Source organism: Balearica regulorum, chromosome 3 (assembly GCF_011004875.1).
Source record: "Balearica regulorum gibbericeps isolate bBalReg1 chromosome 3, bBalReg1.pri, whole genome shotgun sequence".
NCBI lineage: Eukaryota > Metazoa > Chordata > Aves > Gruiformes > Gruidae > Balearica > Balearica regulorum.
The window spans coordinates 29,640,712-29,661,923 of record NC_046186.1 but is presented as its reverse complement, the minus strand read 5'-3'; the positions used below and the strand labels follow the sequence as shown (position 1 = coordinate 29,661,923).

The 21,212-nt window shown below is 37.7% G+C and overlaps 1 protein-coding gene across 1 annotated transcript in view; it reads left to right on the top strand.

The window, feature by feature from the left end:
* The window catches only part of EYS (eyes shut homolog), a 906,089-nt gene that overhangs the window by 842,348 nt on the left and 42,529 nt on the right, over nucleotides 1-21,212 (top strand). The window contains 2 exon segments of the mRNA XM_075747398.1: nucleotides 4,600-4,772; nucleotides 16,924-17,106. Coding sequence (XP_075603513.1) covers nucleotides 4,600-4,772; nucleotides 16,924-17,106 — 356 coding nt within the window.

Sequence of the window (21,212 nt, the reverse complement as noted above, 5' to 3'; positions counted from 1 at the left end):
GTCCTATAAATTAATTAATTTTCTCTTTCTTGTGTATTGTCAGCAGGCAAGTGAGGTGTGGTGGAACCTTTTCATCACTCCTGTTCTCTTTTTTGAAGTGGAATTGGAACCTTCCCAATCCAGTATTTTTAACATAGATCAAAGCATTTGGAAGTATCATTTTAATGTGTGCTCCTGTTTAGTCCATGCTAGAACCAGTATAAGTCTGAGTATAAGCCTGCCTCAAAGAAAATTTAAAGCAAAAGATTTTTTCCATGAGTGCACCCAACCAATCTGGAAATATTTTCCCTAGGAGTTTTCAGAACCAATTTAGTTCACAAGTGATTTAAACTTGGTTTAAAGAGAGTCTGTCAGTGGTTGTTTATATGAAGAGAAGCAGTTTAGAAAGTGCTTTCAGTAAAAGGAAAGGAAATTTAAAGTGAATCACCAGAGCTTGCAGAATAATAATTCCTGATAGGGGAAAAAAGGATTCTAAACAGTAAAGCTAACAAAAGCACTCGGATCTAGAGAAGATGCCATAATTGAGGAAACCTGAGTGAAAGTACTAAAGCAGCAGGAAAGCTGAATTGATTTTTTGGAGCTGTATAATACAAGGAAAGATTGGCAGATATATTATATACTAGAAAAACTCCTGCTGTGCACAAGGAAGAAATGCTGCCTTCATATATTGTCCTTTGATATTTCTAAGATTATTGATGAGATAAGGTTATCCTTCTGGCTGCAACGAGTTTCTGTGGATTTGGCTATTACACAAAGCTTTCAAAGGAAGATCCTAATCACCTTTACATCATCCTGGTATTTTATAGAAAGAGATGTAATGAGTCTTTGCATGAAGTGTAATTCAACTTAAAGTTTAAACTTATAAAGTATGATGCTCCTTTGATTTTCCAGTATTTTAAAACAAAATGGCACTAGGAAAAAAAAATAGTAATAACTTTAAAATAAACTGAATTACATTTACTATTTATTAACTGCAGAAGCTTAGGAAGCTGTTCCCTCCAACTTCCATAGTTTTGTCCCAGACAATATAGTGAGACCCCTAAAAGAATTTGTGTCGTTAAATATTGAACCCACTGGGACATGTTGTTTTTGACATTCTCAGCTTAGCACTGTCCTGACTAAAGAGTGTTGAGTACACTTCCATTCAGGGAAGCCCTCTCACATCCGACTACACAAATGGCACGTACAGTGTTTTCAGTGGGGATCACAGAGCATAGCATTCCCACTTTAGAGATGGAAAAAGCACAGGCATATTAGAAAATCATACTATGCTTTGGAGAACCACACCACTGTATCACTAGAATACAAATGAGGTCTATGACACATTGTACAGAGGGATTATAATATTTTCTTTTTAAAAAGGAATTAGTTTAAAAGTCAAAAACTGTGGTTATATACAGTTGTGATTGTATTATTAATGTGTTACAATCCAGTCTCCTCTGCATTGTGCAATATTTTAAAAACATAAGTTATCAAAACCTATGTTGGCATTATCGTGGTTTAAACCCAGCCAGCAGCTAAGCACCACGCAGCCGCTCACTCACTCCCCCTGCAGCAGGATGGGGGAGAGAATTGGAAGGGTAAAAGTGAGAAAACAGTACCAACATTCCCCCTCTTCCTTCTTCTTCCCCCAGTTTTATATACTGAGCATGACATCATATGGTATGGAATACCGCTTTGGTCAGTTGGGGTCAGCTGTCCCGGCTGTGTCCCCTCCCAACTCCTTGTGCACCCCCAGCCTACTCCCCAGCTGGTGGGGTGGGGTGAGAAGCAGCAAAGGCCTTGGCTCTGTGTAAACGCTGCTCAGCAGTAACGAAAACATCCCTGTGTTATCAACACTGTTTTCAGCACAAATCCAAAACACAGACCCTTACTAGCTACTATGAAAAGAATTAACTCTATCCCAGCCAAAACCAGCACAGGCATCCCAAAGGTGTCAATCTTATACAAAACTTTGATTTCATTAAATCAGGTCACTGATGTACTGATTCAAGGAGAAGAATTTGCATTATTGAATTACCAATATGATGTCATACCACACAAATGCTTCTTGATGGCTTTCTTTCCAATCTAATGTCTAGACCAAATATAGAAGGAATATTTTAACATAGGAAATGATAATTAAACATGTGCCCCTTACCATTTCAAGGAGGATTATAAGAATGTCAAACAGTTCATCTTCCCTACATTTTTTTCCTCACATATCATAAGGCTGGTGACTTGAGGTGATGGTGCTCTAAGAGTACTGTTGTGTCTTCCACTCCTTTTCTACACTATTTCTATGCCTGTTTCTTTCACACATTATTCACTTTCTTCAGCTTGTGTATGTAATTATCCAATGACTTTTCTTGGAGCCATTCACAGGTGCACAGCGTAGGCAAAAGACATTACCGTTCTGATTTGCTGTCCCTTTTCATTTGCTTCTTGCATTTATAAAGGATAGCTGGATATCATGAAATTGTGAAACCCACTTGAGAGGAGAAAATACTCTGGCCATCCAAGCATTTTTGTTTCTTGCAGCTGAGATTAATTTAGCAGAATATGAGAGACCTTGTCCTCTTAACTAAGTACAGTGACAGACTGCCTTGAGAGAGAATAACAAGGCATTTGGGGCTTTGTTTTTCAGTACACTAATTCTTGTGAATTGGCTGTGATATTATTTTTTTTTTTCTGTGTGGTTAGCTGTTATATTTTCAAGCTTTGTATTATTTTGCAGAACTTTTAAAAAATTGTTTTCTTTGCCTCATTGGGAATCACTCTTCTTTGTTATTAGGATTTTATGACATCAATAGTGAAATATGAGAACGTTGCTCATTTTGATAACAATAAACTTCTCACAATTTCTTATGAAACCTGTTATTTTTAATCTTCTCCACAATATGACAAATAAGACTATAAAAAGAAATGGCCAATGTTGACATATACAGTTCAACAGAAGAATGTATGAAAACTGTTTTTAAAGGTGAAGACTAAAGTCTCTGTATCTTGGCAGTCAGCAGCAGTGATCTGTCTTCTATAAGCAAGCAGAAACACATTTGATAAGTAGTTTTAGAAATCATCATCATCAGTTGTAGATTTCCAGGAAGAATTCAGTTTATTGTTGCTTTTTTAATTAGCTGAACTGTGTAATGCTGATATTAAAACCGTTGAAAGCACGCTTCCTGATGCTGCACAAACGAAAGCAATCCAGTATCTCATTTACATTCCTCTCCTGGTGTCTGCAGCAGATCTATAAATAGAATAGGCTACACACAGAAATTTATTATTGCTGCTGATAGCAATTTTCTTTTGCCAAGGTGTCTGGAGGCATTATTCATGAGATTCATTCTGGTAGACTCTCCAGCTGAGATCCTTGCTCCCCGGAGCTGCGGGTGGTCAGTTTAGAAACACACTAATCAACTGCTATGCACAAAGACTGTCACAAGACTTACTTATTTCCCTCTTTTAAAAAATGCAGGAGTTCTCAGCTCCAGATTATTTTCTCTAGCCTGATTGCATGGATATTATAAGCAGTGAACAGATTTTTAGAAATCACATCTATTTGACATTTTATCACTGAACATCCTAATGATTATGCTATTATCAGGAAAAACCTAATGGCTGTGGTTTGATACTGCTCACGTCATTTCTTCTGCATTCATACCCACAGGCACATGTGACCTTATCAAGGATAAGACAGACATGTTTCTGTTCAGTACCAAGGATGTGTAGTAATCACGTGAACTGACCTATCTAGCTGTCATCTAATTGCAATCATAAAACAAGGGGCAAATCAAATAAGACCTTTAATGAAATTATATTTATAATAAATGATAGATGGGAGTGTCTTACACTCCAGCTTTTCCTGTCTGATTTTGGTTCTCCTACCATATCTGCCATCGTGCTATCTTTGGATACCTAAAAAAAGATAACTCATACAAACAATATATACATTTCTAAACATTTGTTTTTATCACCCCTCAAGACTGATTACAACGTATTTTTTCCCTTGCCTGTTCTAATGTTCTTTCCAAGACTAAGAACATAAGATACATGAAAGTAGAGATACTACCTGTTTATTCTGGTTCAATTTCAATATAATAACTACAGTAAATATTCATATTTCAGTTTTTCTTTATATCCTACTGTGTTGTCACAAGCTATAGGTAATACCTGAATGTACAAATGATGTTTCCATTTGCAAAGTAAACTAGTAACTTTACATTTTTTTGTGTTCACTTTCTTTCCTTTTTTCATACATAATAGAAGAGCTGTTTTTCTGTAGCAGTTAGTTCGACTATGTTATGAAAGAAGCAGCACAAATAACTAGTGAAACATTAGAAAAGTCACATATATTACCATGAAAGGAAAGATAAATTAAAATATAAAATTAAACCCAAAAGAAGCTGTCAGCTCAAGTCACCCATAAAGCATTGTGGCATCTATAATGGCAGGTACACAAGCAAAAAAAGAAAAGTTTAGCGAGTAAAAACAAAGAAATATATTACAACCATAAATTAAATGTCATTGATTTTCTGTAAGTATAAAACAGATCCTGTTCTTTTAAGTGTGTTTTGGTACTTACACATATTTTTTTTGTTTTTAATTTAAATTTGTCAGTGATGCAGAAAATTGGTTTTGTGAATGCCCTAAATTCTACTCTGGAAAACTCTGCCAGTTCGCGACTTGTGATGAAAATCCATGTGGAAATGGTGCTACGTGTTTTCCAAAGTCCAAGCGAGATGCTGTTTGCCTTTGTCCATACGGAAGATCTGGCATCCTCTGCAGTGATGGTAAGAACCATAGTCTTCATGCATTGCTCATAGTTTCTATCATTCATAGAAGCTGTGGTAGGAAACAAGTCAAATGCTTTGAACCCACCTACAAGCACAGCCCAAAATCCAGTCACAAGCAAAGAGTGTCTGAGCTGAGCACCCTGCCTGCATGCTGTTTCATAAAATTGTCAGCCAGAGAAAGGGAGACAGAGGGATCAAAGAAGCTTAGAGTAGACAAGCTAGGAAATACCAGGTAGCGTCTGATGTTTTGGTAATTTACCTGGAGAAAAGGTAAGAGAGAGATTTGACAGAGAGGGCCTTTGGAGAAATTAATTTTTCCTGTAGTTTGATTTTACCTCTACTTGGAGAAGCATTACTTTATACATTTCGTAAATAAAATGAGTTTATAAACAATGCTTTCTGGATTGTAAAAATACTACCAGGTGTTAAAATTTGATTCATTTCTCAGGTTAAAAAGAGGAACAAATTAAAATTTACCAAGTGCTTTGCTATGAAATAGGAGACAGGATGAAGGGAAATTAATAAAGCTAAGTAAATAGGTCATTTTAACTAATATTATCAAATGAAGGGCTTTTATTCCTCAAGTATTGATTATAATGATTGTTCTAAGTCAGAAATTCCTGTGTGTGAACATCTAAGGTCTTCTCTTCCCCTAACACTCAATGTAGCAAGAAGTAATGATTGAAAAATATGCATATAGAAAATAACAGCTGATTCAGCAGTGCATATGAAATGCCTTTTAAAATAAATATTAAGCAATGTTCAGGTCAGATCAAAGTCTGCATTGTCTCTTTCTTCATATCATATACATCTTTACCACTTATTTAAAATTTTAGTTAGAAGACAGTTCCAAAATTTTCAGTAGATGAATGTTTATATTTTATCCATTTTTTCCATCTAACCCTGATCATTGACAGCCAAAGGCAAATACATAGGCAAGTGTGTGAAATGTGCAATACTTCCTTGGTAATCTTTCTTAACTTGACATTGGGTTGGGGTTGGTAACTAGGTTAGCCCTTGATAGATTTCTTTTCTTCCATGAACTTCTCTAATTGGTCTTTGAGTCCATGCAAACTTGATATACAACATCCTGTGGCAAAGAGCTCCAGAACGTAAGTATATAGGTTGCACAGAAGTACTTCCATTTGTTTGCTTACATGTGCCAATTGCTAATAACATTAATGCCTCGTGTTAGAAAAGGTGTTTCAGCATTGCTCCCTGAATATTTGCCTGTTCACCTTCTCCATGCCTCTCCTGATTTTATGTATATATCTTTATTATAACCCTCCCAAAATTATTTCTGAATACCCCAAGCTGATTCACTCATTTTTGGGACACCACGCTGCGTCTTTAGTCATCCAGGCTTCCTTTCTTTGTTCCTTCTCAGTTCAACTGCATCCTCCTTAAAATGAGGGTCTAGAGGTGACTGCAATATTCAAGGTGTGATAATGCCATTGCTTTATACAGTGGGGTTTGACACTTTTCTGTTTTACTCTCTGTCCTTTTCTAAACCATTCTATTTCCTTCTATGAGTACACTGATGTTTACATGAAACTGCTTATTAAAACTCCTAACACTTCTTTCTTTGAATGCTGATGGCAAGTTCACAGCCCATCATTCTGTATCTAAGGCTAAGACTGTTTCTGCAGTCTACCTCAATTTACATTTGTCAACACTGACTATCATCTAATGCTTTTTCCCTGTAGTAGTTCATGAGGCTCTTCCGCAACTCTTTGTAGTTAGCTGCCTCTGAATTGAGAGTCTGAATAAAAATTGAGAGAGTCTAAATTAAGAGAAAGTACACAAATTCATTAGTTTGATTAGACTACAGAGCTGAAGGTTTTGAAAGCAGACAAAGAATGAAATTTTATTGGGTGGAAAGGGAAAACTCTGGATCATCACTGTAAGCGAAAAAACAGGGAACACTCAGCTTTGTAGGACAGAGTATAAATCTTCCAGGGTCAATAAGCCTATAACATAAAAAGTTATTGAAATATGAAAAATTATTTTATTGATCTGTGTCTTAAGAGCTTAGAAGGAATAGAAAAAAACTGAGCATAGACATAAGCTGCAGATGCCCCCTCCCTGGAAGTGTTCAAGGCCAGGTTGGATGGGGCTTTGGGCAATGTGGTCTAGTGGAGGGTGTCCCTGCCCATGGCAGGGGGGTTGGAACTAGATGATCTTTAGGGTCTCTTCCAACCCAAACCATTCTGTGATTCTATAATTCTATGATTCTACGATTCTATGATTCTATGAAGTCTTGTTAAGCTGAACTTTGCATTGCAACTTAAAATGAGCCGCAAAAGGCCTGTTTATCACATAAGCTAAAACTGAACAAGAAGGGGAGAAACAGAGCCACAATGCCGTGAAGGCTGGGTGCAGCCTTAGGAATAGCCCTAGCAGCATCAAAGCCATACATTTGGCAAGGTATTAGATTCCTTAATTACAATGATAGAACAATTTTACAATGTAAAAATTTAATTGTTTACTATAACAAAATGAGTGGTCCAATAATACATTTATTAGAAAGAAGTGGTCCATAAAATTTAAAGTCTAAACACACACATTTTTAACGAATCATCTGCCATTTAAGGTACAGAATAATATTGTCTCTACTATCATGATTAGTAACCGAGTGCATGATACCTTGTGTATGAAACACTGAAGCAAAGCTTGTTTCTCCTAAATGCTTGTCAAATAATAGTTGGTCTTCATCAAGAAGAAATGTGGAAGATATTACAATGATTATTTGATAAAATGAATATGTTAAATGTACCAAATAGACCTGCAGATTTCATGCCAGCATTGCTGCTCCTACTAATACAGATTATTTACAAAGGCAAAGTAAGGATAAATAAAGATGTGGACAGAGCTACAAATGAGCTCACTGCTACAGATCTTGCCCATATCAGAGCTCCAGTTGCCATCTGTTAGAGTTGGAAGTCACAGTAAAACAAACATAAATCTCTACAAATATGTAAGAAAAAGTCAGAGTAAAACTATTTTCACTATTAAATGAAATACAAACAAACAAACAAACAAACCACCAAACCGAAAACATTTGGCATTACAAGTTAAAAATACATCATGTTGTGGGGAATGTACAACATTCTAGAAGGGACAAAACTATAAGGCTACCATATATATGAGAAATGACACAAAATTTTAAGGACAAATAGTAGATTCTATTAGAGAAACCTATATAAATATGGAAAAACAGACAAGCTCCTGGGACTAACAAGGACTTTTCTTCCATTTCTGAAGCAGATGGAGCATACTGCAGCATAAGCAGGCTGGAAACAATCGCTCTGAGTTTATCTTATTTATGTTATGCTTGTTTCAGACATCAAGAAAAGCCTCCTAAAAGCATGTCCATTTTTCCAAATATATATAGTAAAATGCATTATCTCTCACTACACATCTTTCCTTGCTTTTATCACTAGATGACCATATATATTGAAATGTCTCTCAAGAAGCTACATAGCTAAGATATGTAGCTTAATGTGCCAAGGGGGACAAGAGATGGTAATGTAAGTTAGAAGAGAGGACAGGCTGCGCTGGTCAGGCGAAGGACACAGCCAGACAAGCGTACTGACCAGCCAACTATTTACATGTGACTGATCCTTTTTTGTCCCTGTATCCCTCTATTTTTCCACACTTCTTCCTCCCCAAATCACCTAATTCCCTCCTTCTCAACTTTGGTTCCTCCCTTAAACATCCACAAGTCCTGTGCTATTCCAAAATGCTCTTCACCTGCATCCTGTAATGTGTCCCATACCCCATGGCAGTTACATCCCTCTGTCCAAAACGTGTTCCAGCATTGACTCGTCGTGGTGGGCGTCACACCTGGGCACTGGGGCCGTGGGTCTCCTGGGACAGCCCTGGGAGGGGCCCAGACAGGGTGTCCCTTCCTCTGAGTCCTTAATTTGTGTTCCCACCCACCTTTGGGGTCTGTGCTCCTCTGGGATTGTGTAGATGGACATGTGGTGGGCTGATGGCTCCTGGGATAAGGTTGGAAGTGGCTGGGGCAGGGTATTAATTGAGTTCCCCCACCTGCCATTGTCTCTCTGTGCTACTTTGTGGGTGTGCAGGTGAGCATTTGTCACATAACCAAACACTGTTGATTTGAGGAATTAAATGCCCCCCTGACTTTCAACTCAGGGACGTGAACTTGCCTGAAACAAGAATTTAGTCACTACTAAAATAGAAAACGGGAAATATTTAGCAATGCATATCATCAATATGTAACAATTTGGAACATAGTTTATGTCTACATAGGCAGCTTGACTCAATCTCCCAAGTGATTCTGGGTTTTTAAGCTGTGCATAAAGGGACCTCTATAATTTAAACTGAATCTGGTTATTGAGCTCTGGCTTTTCAGTTTTGTGTGCAAGCAGCCAACATTCAAGCCCTAGTCTGATAAATTTCCTTTCACATTTAATTTAGTAAAAAGTTGCTTGCATTGTGTTTCTTGCAGATTGTAAATCTCCTCCAGTATTTAAGATCACACTGGTGAATGAAAGTGTTTACAAGCAGCACTATTTCAGACCAAATGAATACATATTCTCCAGCAGTGCTATGAACTTTTTTTTTCTGTAAAATGCTTTTTAAAATAATTCCTATATATTTGATTTTTCTAGTATTAAAAGTTGGTCAGGAAGACACATCAACAACTCACTATGGAAGTAAGTGAGGATTAGGTTAGCACTAGAACTGCCTGCCAGCTGGGGAGATTTGTCATTTCATAGGTGACTTAAGTGAAAATCTGTGGTGCTTGCTCAATCCAAAGAGAAATATTGAGCTCAGTTAGAGAGATGTCCATATCACCATACTTCAACTCTTATAAAGCGAGGGAGAATTCTGTTTATAATTATTTGAATATAAACATGGTCAAATCACTGCTGTTATCATAAAAGTCAAATAGTTTTAATGAGCTTAAACTATTAAAAATACGATTGTTGTATCTCACCAAAATAAGCAGAGTTTAGGACACTGGTTTTGTACAAAAAAAAAAAAAAAAAAAAAAAAAAAAGAGTTGTTCAGTTGCTGCCATATCTGTAATCAGCCTTTATTTATTTTTCCCTTTCTTCTATTTTTTTTAACACTTTCTTCTAAACACAGACTGGGGGCATTCCCTCGTTGGTACAGAAAACTGATATGGTCTGTAAAATGTAAGGCCAGTATGTTTGAAATGTCTGTGTATGGAATTTTGATATATAAGATGCAGAAATTTTAAAGAGGAAATATCAGGGTATTATTGTCCTACAGAGCTGTGATGGCCTCCTAAATGTGAGTGAAGCAGAAATGGTTAATTCAGCATGAATGGAAATGAACACGTGGACTTTTAAACTCTTGATGTTGCTGTTAATTATATGTTACACAAGAAACTGGGCCCTTCTGGGAAGCTGTTGGTCATAATATGAAGCATTTTGTTAAGCTAGGAATCAAGAGCAAGCACTTTGTAAGCACAAAGGTAAAATTAAAAGGAGAAGGAAGGATTTCAAAGGAATGTGCATTACTAAGGTGAGTAATTGTGTCAGTTGCACTGTTTTAGACTAAACCTCAGTCTTCTAGTTTCACTATGTCTTTCACATATGTACATACGTGACAGCTTAAAACAGAATCCCAACTGTGACATTGTATTTAATAAAGACACACCAAAAAGGACCATCCATGGTATGCATTCACAGCAATCTGTAAGTATGTTCCTTGAAATGTTTCTGAGCAACATTTATGGTAATGCTTCACAATCCAAAGGATTCCAGCAGGTTTTCTGTAGGATGTATTCCCCCGTGTATAAAATTCATTTCAAAGTGCTGAAGTGGGAATAGTCACTTGCTGCAAGCTCTGTAGAGTGAAAATCAGTCTGCAAGCGAATTGCTTCTGTGCAGCTATGTTTGGCACACAATGTCACCTTCAGAGCTGTTTGGGTCTGCAGACTAAATCATGCAGTTCAGTGACAGCAGATGCCCAAAGGGAATTTCCTCAGATAAAAAACAAAACAAAACCAAAAAAAAACCTGCATCGCAAGGTTTCTGGTCAGTGGTAAGAGACTTTGGGGAATGCTGGTCAGGGCTGCTCTTCTTCCTGTTCAAGAGAATTTATTTTCTGGGTCAATTGTTTTTAGCTGGGCTTTAATTTCCCCCTCCCCTCCAATATGAGGAATATCATAAAAATTGTACAAACCACACACAGGCACACTTACACACTCTATCACTGTGGTATTACCAGTTTTTCAGATTCATATTTTCATCTTTGAGCAGTGAAATCACTTTTATTATTTCAAATCTCAGCTTCCAATCAGAAATACAAGTTACTAGTCCATACCATTACAGAAATAATCTAAGCTAATAGGGCCCATGGGCTCCATGACTACCGACACCACAAGACAAATAAATGGAATACCTAAGTATTTACTGGGGGCGAAGAGGGGAAGGCATACACCTGAATTACCCATTATGTGGATCACTAACTCTGCTTTCAATAGTCTTCCAGATATCAAGAGTCTTCTACTACCACCTTGAACTCTCAGCTGGCACTGCACCACTCTGTGGCTCCAGCACCCCTTCTCTTTTCCTCTTTGCATTTCCCAGAGTTGCCGGTGAGGAAAGAAGGTAGCCTATTAAAGAAAACAGCTTTAATGTAGAACTAGCAAAGCATGCAAAATAAGTATGCAGCAGCAAGCAATTCCACTGTGTCGTTAGTCAAGCAAGGGGGGCAGAAGACCAGCTTGTCTGGACAGGGAACTTCTTGTGGAGTTCAAGAGGAAAAAGAAACAGTATGATCTCTGGAAGCGAGGTTAAGCTTCACAGAAAGAGTACAGAGCTGTCATTCATTTATGCAGGTAGAAGACATGAAAGGCCAAAGCTGAATTAGAGTTGAAACTGGCCAGTGTTGGGTCAGACAATAAGAAGGGCTTTTTTAAGTATGTTAATAGCAAGAGGATGTCTAAAAAAAACGTTGGATGAGTACTTGTTGAAGATCATCATCTGACTAATAAGGATGAAGAAAAACCGGAGGCATTCAAGCCATTTTTTGCCTCAGTCTTTAATAATACTTATAGATCTTGGGCTGCCCAGTCCTCTGAGTCTGTGATGACAAAGGGCATTTTTCTGAAGACTTTTGTACAGCTTGGAAGACTGGAAAATACAATGCTTGGTAGTAATTTGCACTCCTTTTTCAATATTGTATTTGCAAAAATTTGAGCTGCTATTTAGGAGAACTGAATAATACTCATCCCACACTGTATATGGCTGCTGATCCTGGAGCCAGACACTGAGCTGATAACTGTGCACAGTTAGTCAATGATAATATAAAAAAAGTGGATTATCTGATTGTAATTATGTAGCCTGAAGTCTTTGTCTCTTTCTATCCCTTTCATCTGTCTTGTTTTTTGCAACGTATTGTAAAGCTGTGGTTCAGATGTATTGGCAGTGAACGCTGAAAGGAACATTAATTTTAACTCATAACAGAAAATTCAAAGATAATGAAACCATTATTCTCTTTCTTCTTTGTCAGTTTAGTCTCTCCTCTTTGTTAAGATTTTTTTCAAACTATAGTTGATTTTTTTTTTACCTCCCACTTTCATGCTCACCTCTGATAAGATGCACAACATTAGGGAAGTAGGTAGCCAACCATATTAATATATTTATATAATGGGATAATTTGTCATTATTTGTTTGTGAGGCAATGGGACACATCATACCTTATTACTTGTTTAGTACTGGGAATGCAGAAGAGGACAATGATGAATGGCATAGGACTGACAGAGAGACACGGGACAAGATCAAGGACAAAAAGTTGATAAAAGGCTTCAGTACTCTGTCAGAGCAGCATGTGGTTTAGGCCCAGTGTTAATTTGGAGTGTGTTTTTGCACGGCTCGTAATCAGAACCATTGGGACACATCTGTTCTTTACCACTTCAGACTGTACACAGCATGAGCAAGAGTGGAAATCAGCTTGGATGGCGTCTAGGTAGGAAAAGTGAAATAAACCAATAAGGTTAGCTGTGACCTCTGCTGTTTCAACCAGCCCCAAAAGTTTTGCAAATAAAGTTTTGAAGGACTGTGTTTCAAAGAAAAGAGGACTATAAGATTGTACAATTTTCTGCACAGTCTTGACTCCATAGTTTTATAATGAAAAGAAAGAGAATAAAAGGAAAGGTGGAGTTACCTTGCTTGATCACTGTATTTTTCACACAGGGTAATTAATTTTTTCTAAAGAACTTCAGTTAAAAATAGGTAAGAGTACAGCAAACTAGTCTGTATTAAAATCAAACTAACAAAGGCATGAAAGATATCTCAAAGATTGAATGTTTTACACTGATGCACATTTACTGACAACCGTTAATTTTTTGATGTGATTGGATAAAGATCTCTTGATAAATAATACTTAGTGTAGAGAAGAAACCTGATTCAAAATGTGGTATAAAATCTATAAGCAGCAGTCCAGAAACAGATAAAATATGGAATAGCTGTCAAGCTAGACATATTGAATTAGCCAGAAATAAAAGCTTTTGACTCAGGATTAATTAACATCTCTAAATACATTTTACTCTCCAGAGACCAGCATAGGGAGGACTATTTACAAACATTTACTGCATGTACCTACCTGATAAGGATAGGGTGGTTAATTAGGTACTGCATCAGACTTTTACTAGCTGTAAGAAACTGCTTCAACACTGTGGAGAAAACTGTGAAGAAGTAAACTGAGATAATGTGTCACGGTTTTCATAAACCATGCCTCTGAGGCTCCTATTGCCTTCTACAGTACTTCACCATTTGGTGACCACATGCCTTATATAGGTATAGCTCCACAGGGTGGTCACATTTCAGGTAGCACCCAAGCACCATGCACACACGGGGGAGGATCAGCATGGAGGGAAGCATGGGTGGGTTATGACGGCTGGTTAACGAGTGCTGGCAGAGCTTCCACGAGTCAACAATTAAAAAAGGACAGTCCGATCAGGGAATTTGAAATTCCCCAAACCCATCGGTGGGTCTGAGTTGCTCATCCGGAGAAGAAGACATGCCCTGCTTCCTGCCAGCCTCCCTGATAACCACTGTTATGCAAATTTTTGTGTGCCCAGGTATTAAGTTTAGCCCACTATTAGTGATTTACTGGATTTACTGTTTTGACTTCGGTAATTGTACCACTGATTTGCATGTGTTACTGTGCCGTTATTCTGAGATAAATGGTTTATCCCAACAGCTGTTGGCTGGTGGTGTCTGTTACCATGTCTGGAACCTATTGCACGGCAGGGATGTCTTAAGCCCCTATGATGCTGGAAGTGTACTTCATGGCCACAGCAAAGTGCACAGTTAGAACTGGATGAAAAGACCAAAAAGAGCTGAGAGGAGATGCTCAAGCAGTCAAAGATGGACATTATTTATGAAAATTGCTTCTTGTCAGATGTTTTGAAAGGGGCTGTGCTCAGGCATCTAGGGGGAAGAAATTAAAAGCTCAATTTGCAAAGAATGTTTAGTGACTGTGCTCTGACATGGAGTTCACAGATCTATACTCAATTCTTCAATCCACTCCAGTCTGTGTGTAACTTTGTGGAAATAATTTCGTTTCTGAGTGCCCTATAGTTCCCCTTCTTTAAGAACAGAAAAAAAGTGTTTATTTCACAGGGAATGAGTACAGAATTTCTAAATCATTTAGCTTTTATGGCTATGAAGACCAAAGGCAAAGAACATACAGTATGGGAAAGAGTTGCAGGATGGAGAGAAGACAGGCTTCATCTCACCTGATTTTAGAAGTCTATAATTGACTTACAACCCAATGCTACTTCTGCATATGGATACATGATGGCTACTTCTGAATATGGATATATAACAATTTTCTGTACGTTGTGCACCTGGCCAGTGGGAGTAGCATCCTCATACTGTCCAGGTCCTTCTGTTGTTGACCACTTTGCAGGACATTCCTTTGTCAATGTTCAAATATATCTTTATAGGGAATGCTGAAAGGAACAAGTAGAAACTAACTCTCCAGTTAGAAAGCTCCAAGAAAACAGCTGAGATAATGGCATACTTCATCCTGGGAATAAAGCGGTTTACTCTGCTGGGAATAACTTGTCAGGAATAAACTCTTCAGTGATCTCTGTCAGCGAACCAAATTACCTGGTTCTGTAGAGGTACATGGTAGAATTTGCCTTTCCCCTTATAAGGGGAAGAAGAAAAAGACAATAAAAGCAAAGGTCTCCTCCTTTATTTGAAAATCTTCTCGTCTCTTAAATATTTTGGTTTATTAAATAAATAGAAATAAAGAAACAAAGGAAAAAAAAAAAGAAACAGAGGAAGAAAACTTCTTATTAAAGGAGTTGCCTATCTGTCACAGCTTCCTGAGAAGCAAAAACTGCAGAATTTGAGCCTTGCTCAGGCATGTCCAGGTGAGGGAATACTAGCAGACTGGAGCCAACACCAGATTTAAATATGGGAGAGTTGTGGTTTTCCTCCATTGCACATGACTCACAAAGGTCTGAGACTTGAGGTTACATTCAGTCAGATGAGGTTGAGGACAAATTCATTGCCAGTTTTCTTCTAATTAGGACAAAACCACTATTTCATATGGAAATTTCCTGGCTCCCATTTTAGATCACAGAACAAGGTGTAATGTGCCACACGTGTGAAGTAGGGCTTAATAAATGGGACGGTACAATCTGTATTGCAGCAGGCTCCAAGTCTGTGCTAGAAAAGGTTTGTCAGAGGCTACGTCTGCACCTTTTGTCAGATGCAGATACTAAGGCAATGCCTGCCACTTCAGCGCCAATATAGCAGGTTTCTCGGGTTGCAAATTTAGAAACAGATCCCACAGAGTAGAGATGGTGATATCATTTCCACAATTATGTGTGACTGTTTCTCCCACACTGTAAGTATTTAGGGCCAGATGCTTAAAGGTACTTAGGCTAACATAGATTTACTTGGGGAAGGCTATAATTCTTTACTACCACTTCCCAATCTGTTTTCTACATGGTGCAGCTATGTATTCCTTCCTCCCCCAGTCCCTCCTACTGCCTTCATTAGTAAAGCTGGATCCAGCCACCTTTGTTGCTCAGGTTGGTTGGAGATAACTGCTTGACTCTTTTCAACCTAGCCCCATACCCAGTGTTTCAGGATTAAGCTTTACTCAGCTATTCTTCCTCTCTATCCTGTTTTTCACTAAACCACATTATCCATACGAGGATTATGTTAGCTCTGCTCTGAGCATCAATTACAAGAATTGACTACAGCAGCCTGGCTGCTGGGCTCCAGCAGGCAGTGCTTGGGGACGTGTGGGTGCGTAGCACCGGTGCTCTATTGACTGTTTACCAGATATGTGTATAGGCTTGATTTTATTTGCTTTTTATTTGCTTTTATAATCCTGCAGATTTTCTCAGCCTAAGTTATAAACTTCTGCGTCACAAAACCAGCAAGTGAATGAACTCGTAGCCTTCCCAGCTTTGGAGGAAGCAGGGAGTATATAGCTGGCAAAGGTATTTTAGAAAAAGCTACATGATTTGCTTGGTCAGTGACCAACAGAAAGGAAATTTTCATTAAATTGAACCTAAATGACAGTTTAAAAGGGTTAAATAATTTGTCAGTACTGTAAATTACACATTTCTGGATACTCCATTCCTGAATATTCAGACAGCTCAAATGATGGAGCAAATAATGTGAACAACAAAATTCATGTAGGTCCTATTCACTGTGGTGCAAATTCATCCTTTTATGATATTTCTTTTTCTTATTTCTCTACATGTACTTCTCTACCTTGTACTCACTTCCACTCAGATGCATGTCAGAGATGGCATTTCTTTTAACAGGAGAATTTCTTTGTGTGTTTTCTTCTATCTGAATTTTGAGTAAATATTGCAGTGTACTTCTATTTGTAACAATGCTATCTAGAATCCAGGAGATGGCAGCAGTTGCCAATAATTCAATTGTAAAAGAAGCCTATCTACAAAAGCTGAAAAATAGAGATTATGCTCACAGGAATGCCAAACTATATCTGCATGTGTGTAAAATATTACAACATATCAAATTATCAGTATTATTTATTAGTTTTTAAGTTCTAAAATGGGTTTTAAATACAACTTGCAAATACATATCTTAAAGAATTTGCCTTAACACTGGATTTCTTTTTTTTATTTATTTTTTTAATGCAGCTATTAATATTAGCCAGCCTAGTTTCAATGGCACAGATGTTTTCGGCTATACCTCATTCCTAGCTTATTCTACAATCCCAAATATCACCTTCTACTATGAATTCCACTTGAAGTTTCAGTTGGCAAACCACCACTCAGCTTTAGAAGACAATTTGATTTTTTTCACTGGACAGAAGGGCCAAGGTAAGCTTTATTTTTATTACCTGTCCTTACAGAATTTCAAATAATTGTTGAGCAAGTAGAATAAAAATATACACAGCTTTTTCTTGATTTTTTTTAGGATATAATTTCATTAGGAGGAAAATAATCTCTTAAATACATCATTGTTTTGTAAACACACCATAAACAATCGGATTGTATAAATGTTTCTTTTCATTAAGGAGAAATATAACTGCTTCCAGTAATTACACTTGAAGTGGCATATTTCTGAAGAAAATAAATGGAAACCAGAAGTTAAGATTCTCTTTTCAGTTGTAAACATAAATTTCATTATTGATTACATTTATTTGGTGCCCAGTTTTGAGAGTTGCTGCCTCAAACCTTCCACTGATACTTACTTTATTGGAAAATCAATGCATCCATCCAATGTGCCACAGCCATCCTGCCATTTCTTCTTCCTGTGTCCTCAACCGACGTGCCGCAGGACCAGCCATGAATTGCTGCTGCTGTCACAGTGGCTGCATTCCGTGGGACTCTCAACACTAAAATCCAGCCCTGTGACAGCCAGAATTGGACTCTGTGTTATTTACGTAAAATATGAGACCTAACCCCTGAGATCACTCAATGCAAGTTAACCCAAACTAGCTATGAATAAGATGTGCCACAATCTGTATAGCAAAGTATTCAACTTGGTCTGATTAACACAGCTGAGAAGCAGGTTGTATAAATCTACTTTATACATAGATCTACTTCGTACAACATTTGTACTAAGATTTTAGCAATACTTCAGGTATCTCTTCACAGCACCCCACTGTGGCAGGCTGACATGGCTTCAGCATAGAAATGGGGTAAAATAGCAATACTACTTGTGTTCCGTCGATCTTAGCATTACTGTCAGCACAGGACCCATAATAGTGATGAAAGTTGAGAAAAATTTAATGAAATGTTAATGCAGACTTCAAGCAGTCAGGGTAGAAACTACTTTATGCTTAGATCATAGGAAACATATTACTTATTTTTACATTAATTGTTTCTGCAATTGGAACATGAGCTAACTTTTGGATTTGAAACTGTCCTCTGGGATTGTTGAAGCTGAGGAGGGATGTTTGGTGATGTGTCTTAAGATCTAAACCCATCACAGTAGGAGAGTGATTTAGGTCCTCTGCCACAGTAGATGCTTTACCATAGCCAAAGTACCACATGAGTTTAGCAGGTATGACCCACTACCTATGGGAACCCTACACTTTGCTGAACAGCATCAGAAAACTAATACTTCAGGAAGATGAAAGAGGGGAGAAATTCCTATTAGCAGTTTTAATATAATGAGGTCCCAAACTACATTATTAAAAAACAATTGGGGAGGGGGGGGGGGGGGCGTATGCAGTTACATATACTTAGCACAAAACAACTGCAGTACATGACATCAATAGGATACGGGCTATCCTCCATTTGCTATATTAATAGAGTTGATATTTCCTTAGGTTTTGTTTTCTGTTAAATTTCTTTACTTAAGTTCCTGTACGCTCTGGGGCTTCTTCCCCTTTCCCCCTGTGGTAGACTGCTAGTCTGTTGCAATGCAAACTAAAACATGTTAGCTGTCGTGGTTTAACCTGGCAGGCAGCTAAACCAACCCCACAGTGGTTCCCTCCCTCCCTCACCGCAACAGGATGGGGGCGAGAATCGAAAAGAGAAAGGTAAAACTCACGGGTTGAGGTAAAGACAGTTTAATAAGACAGAAAAGGAAGACAATGATGATGATGATGATATAATGTAATGAATAATAATGTAAAAGCAAAAGCAAATCCACCTGTATCGCTTGCCCTGTGAATACTTAGATAGCAGTGTAAACTGAAAAGCGGATTTGTTGCCCGGCGTGCAATAAGCCAGTTCTCACACACACACACACGAGATACTGCTTTTTATTCAGGCCTGGGTGCTCGGTGGATTTCCATCAAATGAAGCATACCTAGTGCCGGCTCTCTTGTCATACTTAGACACAAATGTTACCAAGTAGTACGTTCCCAGTTACAATGGTTAGCTCAGGTTTCTTTGCCCAGTACGCAAACTGGAACACGTGCTCGGTTCTTGTCTCTGCCTTTACCTTTTGACTAGGTGGTATAATTTGGGTAGGGGGTTCATGGGTCGGTGGTCGCAGAGCCCCCTTCCAGAATTACCTTTCCCCTAGTTTCCCAATGCTTTTGGTAATTCCAAATGGTTCCTCAGGGTCTGGTGATCAACTAACAATTCATCAGTTACGCTTCTACCTCTTGACAATCGCTTCTTCATTGATACATGTTTGTACTAACATCACCTAACGCAGGGGCTGGACCACACAACGGCCGTCCTGAGCAGTACCCAGCAACTATCGCAAAACTGTCTGTAACATCCTTATCATCTGTGCAAAACTATCATCTGCAACATCCTTAACTATGGAAAATTATCTGTGACATTCTTAACTACAGAGTCACAATTCACTTTTAAATTCGATGCAAGATATCAGCAGCACTGCAAAAGCGTGGCAGCTTTTTTCTCTTTTTTTCCACAAAACATCACCCATATTTATTAAATTCCAATGCTTCTTCCTCTCTGAGTCCAAAATATGATTTTTCAAATTTTAGATTGGTTCAGGCTGATTACATGCTAACTACCATTGCTTTCAAACTGGAATAAATAAAACTTGTCCTTTCAAAAAACTTCTAGTGCTTTACTTATGACAGAAGAGGTAAATATGTATATGTATAAATATAGATGTGCTCATTATCAGACAGAAAAAAAAAGAAGTCTGAAAGGAGAAAACCTATATTATTCACTTGACTAGAAATAAACTATTTTCAGGAAATAGAAAAACAGTGAATATAAAGGTCTTCAAAATTAAAAGCACTAAAACACCGATGATTTCAAAGAACACACATCTAATGAGGAAAATGCTGCTGAGTGTGCTGTTTGCAACTCAAATGAGAGATTATTTATACGTACTAAACATTTTCTCTCAGTGTAAATTATTCTTAAAGGATGTAACTGGAGTCCTATATTGCAGGACATTTAAAACTGGTATGTATAAAAGGGTGCTTTTTCAATAGCTGCAGGGTTTAAATATAGGACAGTAAAAATAGTATGAAATAGATAATTCCAAGTTTCATTTGCTGCCCTCTTGCAATAAAAAGGTACTGTGCTTGTCGTCTGCCTCTCCCCGTGTATGCCCGTGTCCCGCCCCCCCCCCCCCCCAAAAAAAAAAACCCTTTCTTTTGAAGGTTTTCTGCCAATGGCAGCATATGTAGTCCTAAATGTAAAGAAATTATTTACTTGAAATATTCAAGGAAATTAGTTGTAAACTGAAAGTTTAAGAACACTTCAGAGGATTAAAGCTGTTCTTCAGTAATTTCAGTAACAAATACTCTAGAGCTAATAACAGATACAAAAGCAGAAAAACCAGGGATTTTTTCCTTCCAAAAAATCCATCTATTAGTGTATACTCTACAAAATAACCACCGTTGGTTTTTATAGCTAAGACATTTAAGTCACCTAACTTATGACCTTGAAAGTGTAAAATATTAACATTTCTGATCTGATTCCATTTGCAATTATATCAATGTAAGAAAAACTGACAAAAAAATTGTGTTGCTGTGAGACTAATGCATGAGTAAAAATCAACCATTATTGAATCCCTAAATAAGTGGATCAGAAATCAGCAAAAAGATTGTCAATTTAAGATGACCTGATTTCTCTGAAGCCTACTTGGAAGTCTGTTTCCCTTTCCATTCCTGGTACAGACAAGGAGTAAGACAAAAGAATCAAAACCCAACAAAACAGTTAAAAGCTGTCTCATTTATGCAAACTATTAATTAACACTATCTTCACCGTCAGGTTGATTTTGTAGAATGCTGACACTGTTGCATTTCTTTTATGTACTTCACTTCCAAGGAAGTGTTTAAAAAATTCAGACAGCATTTTAAATAACACTTTGTCTTCAAAGTGCCTCCCCTAGTTTTGCAGGCCAAATCACATAAGTACATTGTGGACACTGCTGAAAATACCAACTTTAGTAATGATTTAAAAAAAAAAAATGTTATTTACAGTTTGGAAGTCCTTCACTGGTAATGTGCCAGTGTAACTGAAGGCAATGGGGTTTC